We start from the raw sequence: 13,457 nt of genomic DNA on the forward strand, positions 1-13,457 counted from the left end.
CGCAGAGCAGATATTATATGTGACACCTGTGGCTGCGTCGCTGCCACAGATCGAAGCGATCTAGAGAGCATTTATGGGACAAGGCCGATCTCACAGGTAGCCTGGCCCCAAGTTGTTAAGGGCTCCACTGTAACCCCTTGATGTGCATCCTTTTGCAACCTGTCGCATCCTGGTTTTCCCTCAGGCCAAGAGGCTGTATGAGCAAAGGTGCCGGGACAAGGACGAGGCGGAGCAGGCTGTCCACCGGAGTGCAAACCTGGTCACGCAAAAGCAGCAGGAAAAGGTTGGGAAGGTGCAACGGGGGTCGTGGGGAGAGGGAGCTGGGTCGGGCTGAAGTATGGCCCTAAAGTAAACGAGGCCGAAAATAGGGAGATGAAAGAGGAAGGGCCATAGCTCAGTGGTGGAGAGGTTTGTGGGCTTTGATCCCTGGCATCTCCAGGCTAGGCGTGGGAGAGAACCCTGCCTGGAATCCCTGGAGAGCTATTGCTGCCAGCCAGTGTAGGCAATATGGAGCTGGGTGGGCCACTTATTCTCCTCTCTCCCTCCACCACTGAGGCTGAAACGGACAGAAGGGATGGGTCGAAGGGGAGTGTAGGGATTTCTCCAGCTTTAAGTGGAGTGGAGTAAGGTCTATGGGGAGGGGGGCTTGTGATGTATGCTTTTTTGGAAGGGGGTGTTGTGGAAAAGCAGGGGAAGGATTGCAAAAGGTGTAAGCTTCAGAGGCCCTAACCCCAGAAGCGACTTTACCCACATTGCTTAAAAGGTTTGCTTTAAAAAGTGTGCCGTGCATGTATATAACATTTCCCTAATTTCCCCTAATTTTCATACGACCCCCTCCAGAAGGGACCACAAGGATCATCTAGTCCAGCCTCCTGCAGTGCAGGAATATTTCGTCCCACGCGGGACTTGAACCCAGGACCCTGAGATTGAGAGTCTCATGCTCTGCCAACTGAGCTGTAACTCAAAAACAATAAGCCACAGGACATTTTATATTTACACCAGTGACTTTGACAAGTGAGGCAATTCAGTAATTTTAATCAAAATCTGAGATATAGTAGCTTTTTTTAAAAAAAGAAATTGTGGTGATCTGTTTTAGAACAACCCCATGGGAGAAGATGACAGTTGCTACCCAGACCTTGCTGCTGGTTGCAAAGCACCCCCTGCCCCAATATCAGTTTGAGCTTCAGGGCCCCCCAAATGTAGGTCTGCCAATTGCCCGCCTTTCTCGTTTGTACCTCTGACTTTGCGGAGAGCAGAGGAGAAGTGGGGAGGACAACCACAAAGGGTTAAAAGGATCCATGCTTTAAACCTCTGTCCTCTGATGTTCGGATTTTGACAGGACCGGAGGAAACCCATCTATCCGTCACTTAATCTCAAGGTTCTGGGTTCGAGTCCCATTCTGGGCAAAAGATTCCTGTATTGCCAGAGGTGGGACCCTCAAGGTCCCTTTATAATTCTAGGCTTCTGTGTGATGTCACGACGGTGTCATGGGTCACCTTGTCAACATTGGCCCCAGCATGGGAGACAAAAAGGTTCCTCACCGTCTTTCAAGGGGTTAAGTCTAGGGGGTGGGGGGAGTTTAGCAGGAGGGGATGTTGGGGGGGTTGTAAGGGGTTTGTGAGGACCGACAGAATATTCTTATGGTTAATATTAGCAGACAATGCTTTTATCTCTTGTTTTTCTATCCTTATTCTTGTAATTTTTGCAAAAGAATTAATTTTTTTATAAAGGAAGTTCTATTTTTTATTTTTTAATATATATTTTTATTAATTTTCCATTTAATATCATATTTTACTCCTGTGGCTCTTTAGAGCCCTTCAACTTCCTTCCCTCGTGGCTTTCAAAATCAACCTTGATATCATTGCATTTTATACATTTCCCAATTCTGATTTCACTCATTACCAAACACATTAAGATTTAAATTAAAAATAAAAAGGTTGAGCATTTCTCATTGCAAGTCTTCAGACAACCCTGTTAGTGATGTTAATTGCTTACAAAAGTCTTTCAAATATTGTATAAATTTACTCTTGCAATACTTGATCAAGCTGGTTTCGGATTTTTCCTGTCAGCTTTGCCAATTCCACAAAGTCCATCATTTTCATCTGCCAGTCTTCTTTCTTTGGGAGTTCTTGCTGCTTTCATTTTTGGGCTAAAAGTATTCTTCCCACCGTTGTTGCATACATAAACAGTCTTTTACCTTTCTTTGGTATCTCCTCACCCACTATACCCAATAGAAAGGCTTTTGGTTTCTTAACAAATGTATTTTTAAACATTTTCTTTAACTCATTATATATCATTTCCCAGAAAGCCTTGACCTCTTTGCAGGTCCACCACATGTGGTAGAAGGTACCTTCTAAACAAAATGAAAGTTCTAGGGAAGGCTGATGGGCCAGATAGGTGGGGTATAAATAAATTATTATTATTAGGTCAGGCCCCCTTCCCTTAACCAAGATGGCGGTTGGAGACCCATCTGCCCAACTCTTCCTGACAGAGCTGATCTCCTGGCTGGCCGAACAACGATTTACCTCCTTCCTTTACTTCCCTTGCAGCTCTTCGTGAAATTGGCTCAGACAAAGGCAGCCCTGGAAGATTCGGGTGAGTTCACGTCACCCGAAAAGTTGGGTTGCCAACTTTTGCACGGACCGCTGCTCCGCTGCCTTCAGCAGCAGCTTGATCTGCAGTGGCCCCTTCCAACTCTACAATTCCGTGATTCCGTTCAAATATCTGAAGGGCTGACAACATGGTGGAAGGAACAAGTTACAAGAAAGGAGATTCTGACTGAACATCAGGAAGAACTTTCTGACAGCAAGAGCTGTTCAGTGGTAGAATGGAGTCCCTTGAAAGGTGGTGGACTCTCCTTCCTTGGAGGTCTTTAAACCGAGGTTGGATGGCCAACTGTCAGAGATTCTGTAGCTGTGATTCTTGCACTGCCAGTGGGATTGAACTTGACCCTTGGGGTCCCTCCCTTTCCAATTCTACAATTCGATGTTTGGCCCGTCTTCTGTTGACGTGACCGGATTGCTCTTTTTTTTATTTCTCCAACTGCAGACAGGGTGTATCAGACGAACATTGGTGCCCTGGAGAAGATCAGGGAAGAATGGAAGAATGAGCATGTCAAGGCGTGTGAGGTAAAACGAATATAACAAAGGTTTGGCTGCCTCTCCTGAGGCGATGGAATGCTGGGGCAGGCGGTGGTGTTGTCACAAAAATGTTTTGTTCAGTTTGCCTCACAAGTGTTTTTGCCTGACTGGAATATGTCCTCGAAACCTTGATAATGTCTCTTTCTTGCCTGGTGTGTCTGTGGAGAAACTAGCCTACTGTTTTTTTGCCCTGGCCACTTTTTGCCCTCGCCCCTGGGTCTTAAAAGAGGCTCGCCGCTTCTGTAAGAAGGGGTGTCTGCCACTAGCCGCTAGTCATCCCCCCCCCAGCTGTATGGGTGGAACTGAATGTGGCCCCCGGAAGGGTACTCACAATGGGATGTGGCTCTCAGCCTGCAAAGAAGTTCCCTGCCCCCTTACCCCAAATACTGGATTCTGGGTTCAAATTCTGAACACTTCGTGTCGAAAAGAAATAGGGCGGAGGAATCCAGATTAGCTAGCAACAGCCAAAACACAGAAATAAGTGTGTAAAGGAAACTTCATTATTATTATTATTATTATTATTATTATTATTATTAATACCCCGCCACTCTGGCTGGGTTTCCCCCGCCACTCTGGGCGGCTTCCAACAAATACCAAAATACATTAAATTATCTCAGATTAAAAACTTCCCTAAACAGGGCTGCCTTTAGGTGTTTTCTAAATGTCAGATAGTTGTTTATCTCCTTGACCTCTAATGGAAGGGCGTTCCACAGGGCGGGTGCCACTACCGAGAAGGCCCTCTGCCTGGTTCCCTGTAGCTTTGCTTCTTGCTGTGAGGGAACCGCCAGAAGGCCCTCGGCACTGGATCTCTGGGCTGAACAATGGGGGTGGAGACACTCCTTCAGGTATATAGGGCCAAGGCCGTTTAGGGCTTTAAAGGTCAGCACCAACACTTTGAATTGTGCTCGGAAACGTACTGGGAGCCAATGTAGGTCTCTTAGGACCGGTGTTATGTGGTCTTGGCGGCCGCTCCCAGTCACCAGTCTAGCTGCCGCATTCTGGATTAATTGCAGTTTCCGGGTCACCTTCAAAGGTAGCTCCACGTAGAGCGCATTGCAGTAGTTCAAGCGGGAGATAACCAGGGCATGCACCACTCTGGTGAGACAGTCCGCAGGCAGGTAGGGTCTCAGCCTGCGTACCAGATGGAGCTGGTAGACAGCTGCCCTGGACACAGAATTGACCTGCGCCTCCATGGACAGCTACAGGTAGGTAGCCGTGTTGGTTTGAGTCGAAGCAAAATAAAAAAATTCCTTCAGTAGCACCTTAAAGACCAACTAAGTTTATATTTTGGTATGAGCTTTCGTGTGCATGCACACTTCTTCAGATACACTAGAAACAGAAGTGTCAGACCCTATATATATACAGAGGGTGGTGGGGGTGGGTGGGAATGGGAGATGGGCTGATGGGAGTGGTAAACCTGTAGATGGGTGTTAATGGCTGCTGAGATAGAGATATCGGATTCTTATCTCATTATGCATGATCAAGCTTTCTTTAGCACCTCAGCCCAGGACTAATTGCAGCCATCAGCAGCCATTAACACCCATCTACAGGTTTACCACTCCCATCAGCCCATCTCCCATTCCCACCCACCCCCACCACCCTCTGTATATATATAGGGTCTGACACTTCTGTTTCTAGTGTATCTGAAGAAGTGTGCATGCACACGAAAGCTCATACCAAAATATAAACTTAGTTGGTCTTTAAGGTGCTACTGAAGGAATTTTTCCATGGACAGCTGTGAGTCCAAAATGACTCCCAGGCTGCGCACCTGGTCCTTCAAGGGCACAGTTATCCCATTCAGGACCAGGGAGTCCCCCACACCCGCCCGCCCCCTGTCCCCCCAAAAAAGTACTTCTGTCTTGTCAGGATTCAACCTCAATCTGTTAGCCGCCATCCATCCTCCAACCGCCTCCAGACACTCACACAGGACCTTCACCGCCTTCACTGGTTCTGATTTAAAAGAGAGATAGAGTTCAGCCCTCGCCTTTGAATGTTGTGTGTTTTGGATTGCCCTTTGGGTGTGCGTGTGTGTAACAAAACAGAGGATTGCCAGTCACTTCCTCAAGCGGGTGAGGTTTCTTTGAAAAGCTTCAGGGAGGAGACCCACCCTGCCCCGCAGAAAAGGGGGCAGCCCATGTTGCAAGAAAACCATTTGCTGGGCAGGGATGACTTTTTAGATGTCCTCAAGTTCTCGAAAGCATCTCAAATACCTGCATTCTTTCTTGGTGTACCAGAAATAGTGTTAAGATTATTGCATTTAAAGTATCAACAAGGAAATGAGTATTCTGTACTGTGCAGGGAATTCCCTTCCTCCTTCAGAGATGCAGGCAGGATTTAGAACAAAATGTTTTCAAGAATGGGGTCCTTTTCGGATATTTAGGTGTATGCAACAGTGGCTTGGGCTGATGGGAATTGTAGTTCAATAACATCCGGAGGGTGCCAGGCCGAGGTAGACTGTCACAGTATGATTTGGGGGTGAAATATACTTGGAGTCGAGAGTGAATTTCATGCTCTTTATTCAGCTCATAGTCATCAAGGGGAAGAGGAGAAGAATGGCTCTTTTCCCAAAACCATCTGCTAATATACATTATTTACACAATGGGCCTTGCGTGATTGGCTACTTCAGGGCTACATCTGTGGGCCAATCAGGTTGTGGATTGACTTCTGCCTGCAGCCTGATTGGCTGCTCCTACAGGCCAATCAGGTTGCAGATTCACTTCTGTCAGCCGCCTGATTGGCTGCTCCTGCAGGCCAATCAGGTTGCAGATTCACTTCCACCTGGAGTTGGATTGGGTAGCTCCTGCGGACCAATCAGACTGCTGATTCTGAATTCTATTGTTCTAGGATTCAGCTCAGTACATAACAGGGGGGGGGAGTGTTATGTACTTTTATTTAGAATGCCTGACCAGAGCCCCCAGTTGCTCATGTTCAGACTCTGTTCAGGCTTTTCCGTCAGCCTGAGCGTATGAAAAAGAACTGAATTTCAAGAGTATCAATTGATGGCTCACTTTGCCAGTTCTAATCAGACTGGAAAACAGGCAACTGTTTTATAGAGCTGCTTCGGTGTTGAACTTGTAGGTGAAACTCGGAAAATTAGAATATCGTCGAAAAGTGCATTTATTTCAGTAATGCAACTTATTTTTTACTTATTTTTTACAAATGCTTTCTTTTGGAAATTCCACAGTAATAAAACAAATAGTTACAATAATACAAAAATAAACATTGTTATTACATTTCATGAATTACATTCCATTTATAATTGATCCGCCTAACGACAAATAATTACAATTACAACAAATAAAGGCTTGACATATCTTGCTTTGCATGTCATGAATCTATCTCATATACTGGTTTCACCTTTTAAATTGCATTACTAAAAAAAATGCACTTTTCAACGATATTCTAATTTTCCGAGTTTAACCTGTACTGTGCTTGACTAAGATCCGGGAGACCAAGGTTATATAACATATAAAGGTAAAGGTAAAGGGACCCCTGACCATTAGGTCCACTCGTGACCGACTCTGGGGTTGCGCGCTCATCTCGCATTATTGGCCGAGGGAGCCGGCGTACAGCTTCCAGGTCATGTGGCCAGCATGACAAAGCCGCTTCTGGCAAACCAGAGCAGCACATGGAAACGCCGTTTACCTTCCCGCTGTATTTATCTACTTGCACTTTGACGTGCTTTCCAACTGCTAGGTTGGCAGGAGCTGGGACCAAGCAACGGGAGCTCACCCCGTCATAGGGATTCGAACCGCCAACCTTCTGATCAGCAAGCCCTAGGCTCTGTGGTTTAACCACAGCGCCACCTGGGTCCCGGAGACCAAGGTTATATAACATATATAAATACTTTTATTTGCATGTACCTTTCTCCAGTTCAAACCATGCATAAGGCAGCTTACATCATGGAAGGAGACCACATGATTGCAACGTAACAAAAGTTGTAAATAAATCATCCCCCCCAAAAAATACACAGCCAAACTGAACAATTTCCACATAAATCTTTAACATCTAAAATAAAGATTTTTAAAAATGACATCAAAAACACAAAACAATACCCCAGTCCAAGAGTCTTAGCTTTTGTAGCTGGAGTCAGTCCGGGCCCTTGCGGGATAGAAATGTAAGGAAGAACGTTGTATCTGTAATGATATGGTAACAGATAATCCTAACAATGGCTGTGTGTGGGTGTTGAGGAACATTCCTAAAAACAATGACAGGTCCAAAGGGAGTGTGTTGCTTATGTCACAGTGGATTTTTCAAAGAGTTTTAGTTATTTTGACAAATAATAAACAAACAGGCTGTGTGGGTGGAGCCTGTTCAGAATCTGGAACTGATACTTCATCGCCTCCTTCTGGCTATCTCTGAGAACACAATTTTATCGGTTGCATCAGTTAAATGCTGCCTTGCAATTCCCCCCCCCCGCTTGCACAAGTGAGTAACATGTTGCACAGCACCTTTTGCACGGGGACCCTGATGCCCTAGGGGTGATGAGCATCGCAATCTGCACCTTCCCAGACGTTTGCACAATTTTGGGATTGCTTTTGAAAAGTTAGATTGACCGCTTTCTGCCGTTTCTCAAGTCCGACGCTGATTGTTTCATTTGCTGATGTTTTTTTAAGGTGGGGTTTCTTTGGCGGGGGAGGGGGGGTTAGTTTCATGATTATTATCTGTATTTAAGGTTATAATTACTCCCACTGAAGGGGAAAATACCAAAGCAAGCTTCTTTCCAAAGGAATTAGATACTGATATTTTGTCCTCCGCCTCTCTCACCCTGCAGTTCTTTGAGAGCCAAGAGACCGAAAGGATAAACTATTTCCGGAATGCTTTGTGGCTCCACGTCAACCAGCTCTCTCAGGAATGTGTCAAGAACGACGAGGTAAGTGGAGGACCTCATTGTCTGCATTCTCCAGGGCTGGAGACCAAGAACTGCTCTCATCAGCCCTGGCCAGCATGAACAATGGTCAGGGGTGATGGGGCCTGGAGTCCCTCAACTTCTGGGGGACCACAGGTTCCCCATTCCTGTCCTTGGTTTCATTTCCACTTAACTCTGGAGACCACAAAGGTACATCTCCTGCTTCCTGTTTGCTTTGACCCTCACTGTTCAGTGCCAATAAATTTTTTTAAGGGATGGAGACAGAGGCGTTGATGGGAAATAGAACCCAATGGACTGTCAGGGACTGAGAGAACCTAAATTTGCCCCCGATGATTTTGTCCCCAAAGATAATTTGACTTCTTGTGATGTAACAGAAGAGAAGCCACTTTCAAAGATGAGGTGATATGCCCTTTTTCTCCCCGACCCCTTGTCAAAATATTTGTTTGCAGCCACTGGGATATTATTATTATTATTATTATTATTATTATTATTATTATTATTATTATTATTTGTTATACCCTGTCCATCTGGCCAGGCGTCCCCAGCCACTCTGGGTGGCTTCCAACAGGATATTAAAGATGCAATAAAACATTAAACATTAAAAACTTCCCTAAACAGCGCTGCCTTCAAATGTCTTCTAAAAGTCAAATAGTTGTTTATTCCTTGACATCTGATTTGAGGGCATTCCACAGGGTGGGTGCCACTACCGGGAAGGCCCTTTGCCTGGTTCCTTGTAACCTCACTTCTCGCAGGGAGGGAACTGGCAGAAGGCCCTTGGATCTGGACCCCAGTGTCTGGGCTGGATGATGGGGGTGGAGATGCTCCTTCAGGTATACTGGGCCAAGGTCGTTTAGGGCAGGCATCCCCAAACTTGGCCCTCCAGATGTTTTGGGACTACAACTCCCATCATCCCTAGCTAACAGGACCAGTGGTCAGGGATGATGGGAATTGTAGTCCCAAAACAGCTGAAGGGCCGAGTTTGGGGGTGCCTGGTTTAGGGCTTTAAAGGTCAGCACCAACACTTTGAATTGTGCTCAGAAACGTACTGGGAACCAATGCAGGTCTCTCAGGACCAGTGTTATATGGTCTTGGCGGCCACTCTCAGTTGCCAGTCTAGCTGCCACATTCTTGATTAGTTGTAGTTTCTGGGTCACATTCAAAGGTAGCCCCACGTAGAGCGCATTGCAGTAGTCCAAGCGGGAGATAACCAGAGCATGCACCACTCTGGTGAGACAGTCTGCAGGCAGGTAGGGTCTCAGCCTGCGTACCAGATGGAGCTGATAGACAGCTGCCCTGGACACAGAATTGACCTGCGCCTCCATGGACAGCTGCAAGTCCAAAATGACTCCCAGGCTACACACCTGGTCATTCAGGGGCACAGTTACCCCATTCAGGACTAGGGATGACTCCTGCTGTTTTTCACCTTGCAGAACTACGAGGAGATACGCAAGAGCCTCGAACAGTGCAGCATCGAGAAGGACATCGAGTTTTTTGTGAACGCCCGCAAAACAGGCACCATCCCACCAAGTAAGTGGAGCCGTGTCGGGTTCTGGAAGCGCAGAGAACATCACAGCAGTGGGTGAACCATCTCCCTTTTTCGTACCCATTTTTTCTGTAGAGAGAGGGGGGGAATGTCATTATGTGTGGGTCAAAAAGTTGCACGCAGGGGTACCGACTCCTTGACTGGGAAGTCAAGGAGGAGGAGGTCACAGCGGCCATGGTAAAGTGGTCGCAATACTTCGGGTACAAAATAACCATGAAGCAGTGGGAAAACCTGTGGAAAATAAACTGGAAATTTACAGTTTGTTACGCTTTGAGAGAGAATTTACTTAAAATGCAACATCGGTGGTATCTAACTCCCTGGAAACTTTCTAAGATGTACAAAAGCATCTCAAGTGATTGTTGGAGCTGTAAAGAAAAGCCAGGTACTTATTCCACATATGGTGGCAGTGTAAAGAAATTAAGGTCTTTTGGGAGGACAGCCATATAGAATTGGAAAAAATGCTTCAAATATCCTTTAATAGAAAACCAGAAACTTTCCTTTTGGGAATCACAGATTCTGATATTCCCAAAAAGGTAAGAGAGATCTGTTTATATGCCACGGTCGCAGCAAGAGTTCTCATTGTGGCAAATTGGAAGAGTGACAAAGTTCCGTCCGGATTAGAACGGATTCAAAAATTGGCGAAATATGCGGAACTAGGTAGTATGTCAGAAAAAAACAAAAACAAACCCAAACAGGCATTTATTTCAAAATGGAAAGTCTTTAAAATCTATTTGTAGATTTTAAAATCTACAATGATAATTGTAGTTTAAGGTCATTTGCAGCATTCAAATAATTTCAGTAGTAGTTTCAAGAATGATGTAAAATCTAAGAATGGCTTAAAGATTATTAAATTATAAAAAACTTGTTGTGTAACAGCAGTGAACAAATAATGAGAATTTGAAGATAGGAATAGACGGAAGTCTGGTCGATAGAAAAAGACCATTTTTATTTTAAGATTTAGAGACTACTAGTTGATGTATAAAAAATGTCTTTGTTGTTTTGGGGCGATGGATATTTGTTTTCTTTTTCTGTATGGTGTGTTACAGTAAATGATAACAATAAAAATATATTTTTTAAAAAGTTGCATGCAGTGTGTGGGGAGGGTTCCTAGCATGTTCTACTCCACAGCTGTAATGATTATAGTGGCTTTTGTCGATGGTTCTGCAGCCTGTTTTTACAAAACGATGACTGCTTTGCAATCTGCCTGCTCTCCCCTCCGCTCTCTGCAGATCCAGTGGTCTACGAAAACTATTACAACACACAGAAGAGTGCAGCGCCAGGGAGAAATCAAGCCCCAGCCCCTGGGAGGTAAGGATAAAGGAGGGCATCACAAGTTAACTAATTGATTAAGTTGCATCAGGGGACGCCAATGTGGCGGCAGTAATCACAATCATTTTGGTGGTGCGCTGCCTTTGCACAAAAGGAGCGACTCGCAGCTGAGAAAACGGGAACACATCTCAAAACCAACTGTCCTAAGAACAGTTTCATAACAGTGGAATAAAACAGCAGCATAATAGCTAATGTTGTTGTTTAGTCGGGTCCGACTTTTCGTGACCCCATGGACCATAGCACGCCAGGCACTCCTCTCTTCCACTGCCTCCCACAGTTTGGTCAAACTCATGTTCGTAGCTTCGAGAACACTGTCCAACCATCTCATCCTCTGTCGTCCCCTTCTCCTTGTGCCCTCCATCTTTCCCAGCATCAGGGTCTTTTCCAGGGAGTCTTCTCTTCTCATGAGGTGGCCAAAGTACTGGAGCCTCAGCTTCAGGATCTGTCCTTCCAGTGAGCACTCGGGGCTGATTTCCTTCAGAATGGAGAGGTTTGATCTTCTTGCAGTCCATGGGACTCTCAAGAGTCTCCTCCAGCACCATAATTCAGAAGCATCAATTCATAATTCAAAAGCATCAATGATGAATTCCCTTCATGGATCAATGCCTTGTCGTGGCGAAGGGGCTTGAATAACTCAGAGAAGCTATGAGCTATGCCGTGCAGGGCCACCCAAGATGGACAGGTCATAGTGGAGAGTTTTGACTAAACGTGATCCACCTGGAGAAGGAACTGGCAAGCCACTCCAGTATCCCTGCCAAGGAAACTCCATGGACAAAGACAACAGGCATATAATAGCTAATGTAGCAACATGCAAAAAACCAACAACCCCTCAACCTTTCAGTAGTATAAATATAAGGTGGTATTAATGGCATTGCACATCTTGGCAAGAATAAAAATAGAAAAGGAGCTTCACAGTTTCACTAGTGCAGACTGTCTGTCTGTTCCTGGGTTAACATGCAGGTGTGATTATGGATCAATTTTATAGTTGTAAACCGCTTAGAAGGCTTTTTGACACGAGTGGAACAACCCCCCCCCAAAAAAAGCTGAATTCTATTAAGTATTTTAATAAACCTCTAGGTTAGATTACTGCAACACATTATATGTAGGGCTGCCTCTGAAGACGGTTTGGAAACTTCGTGCTGGTGCAGAATTCGGCGGCCAGGTTGCTCACCAGAGCAAGACGGTTTGAGCATACAGTGGTACCTCAGTTTATGAACACAATTGGTTCCGGAAGTCTGTTCATAAACTGAAGCGTTCATAAACTGAAGTGAACTTTCCAATTGAAAGTAATAGAAAGTGGATTAATCTGTTCCAGACGGTCCATGGAGTACTTAAACTGAAGCGTTCATAAACTGAAGCGAACTTTCCCATTGGAAGTAATGGAAATTGGATTAATCCATTCCAGACGGGTCCGCGGAGTACTCAACCTGAAGCGTACTTAACCTGAAGCATGGGTCTAATTGGTTCCGGAAGTCTGTTCATAAACTAAAGCGTTCATAACCTGAAGCGAACTTTCTCATTGAAAGTAATGGAAAGTGAATTAATCCGTTCCAAATGGGTCCACAGCGTTCGTAAACTGAAAATTCGTAAACCGAGGTGTTCATAAACTGAGGTTCAACTGTATTATAATGATCGTGGCCTGACTGCACTGGCTGCCAATTAGCTTCTGGGCCCAATTCAAAGTGCTGGTTTTGACCTATAAAGGCTTAAACAGCTCAGGACCACAATACCTCATTTGAACCAACCCAGACCCTGCAATCACCATCCAAGGCCTTTTCTGTAGTGGCTCCCCATTTGTGGAATGCTCTCCCCAGGGAGATGCCAGGCGAAAACTTCCCTCTTCTCCCAGGCTTTTGGCTAATTAAATAATCAATGGCCTTTTAAAACTGTGTGTGTGTGTGTGTGTGTGTGAGTGTGAGATTGTTTTGTTTGTTACTGTGTTTTGTTTGTTACTGTATTTTTATACTGCAAACTTCGCTATGATCCTAAAATGAGGGCAGTATAGAAATTCAACAAATGAAAAAAAACAAGTGAATTTTTCTTCTCTCTCTGCAGGAGGCCAAAGCTACCTGTTCCTTCCAGCGGGCCATGTAAGCAACCAGAAGTTTTCTTCCAAACCAGCTGCATTTTTTTTTTAAAGAATCTTACGGCTGCTTCTTTTTGCGTGACAGCCCCAGCCCCCAGGGATCATAAGGAAGGAATAAAGACTCTGACAACGTTATATGGAATTAAAATCAGGCCACAACTTTATTAAACTTCCGAATGTAGGAAGACCTTGGCTTAAGCCTTGGGCATGTATCCCTCCCAGCCCCCCCAGCCGGGGGGGGGGGGAGAGAACTCGGGCTCATCAGGGTAAATGGGATATGGGGGTGTTCTGCGAGACGTAAGTGTAGCAGGCAGCCAAGGCCATATCCCCGCACGCAGGGTAGTTCACTGACGACCTTTCAGTGTATGGCCAATGACGCCCATATATATATAACCGCTTTAAGAGGGGGAGCCTGGAATCGCCGCCGCAGGGGGGTGAGTCACCACTTCACACACCCCCACCCCATATAGGGAAGAAAAGACTAAAGGA

The 13,457-nt window shown here is 45.4% G+C and overlaps 1 protein-coding gene across 2 annotated transcripts in view; it reads left to right on the forward strand.

The window, feature by feature from the left end:
* The window catches only part of PSTPIP2 (proline-serine-threonine phosphatase interacting protein 2), a 54,342-nt gene that overhangs the window by 33,061 nt on the left and 7,824 nt on the right, over positions 1-13,457 (forward strand). For both annotated transcript variants that reach the window (XM_060280377.1, XM_060280378.1), the window contains exons 7-13: positions 185-283; positions 2,550-2,595; positions 3,049-3,128; positions 7,915-8,013; positions 9,441-9,537; positions 10,783-10,861; positions 12,938-12,972. In XM_060280377.1, the coding sequence (XP_060136360.1) occupies positions 185-283; positions 2,550-2,595; positions 3,049-3,128; positions 7,915-8,013; positions 9,441-9,537; positions 10,783-10,861; positions 12,938-12,972 (535 nt within the window). The remainder of the gene's footprint in view (positions 1-184; positions 284-2,549; positions 2,596-3,048; positions 3,129-7,914; positions 8,014-9,440; positions 9,538-10,782; positions 10,862-12,937; positions 12,973-13,457) is intronic.

The sequence above is a fragment of the Zootoca vivipara genome, chromosome 11, assembly GCF_963506605.1.
Source record: "Zootoca vivipara chromosome 11, rZooViv1.1, whole genome shotgun sequence".
Classification (NCBI taxonomy): Eukaryota; Metazoa; Chordata; class Lepidosauria; order Squamata; family Lacertidae; genus Zootoca; species Zootoca vivipara.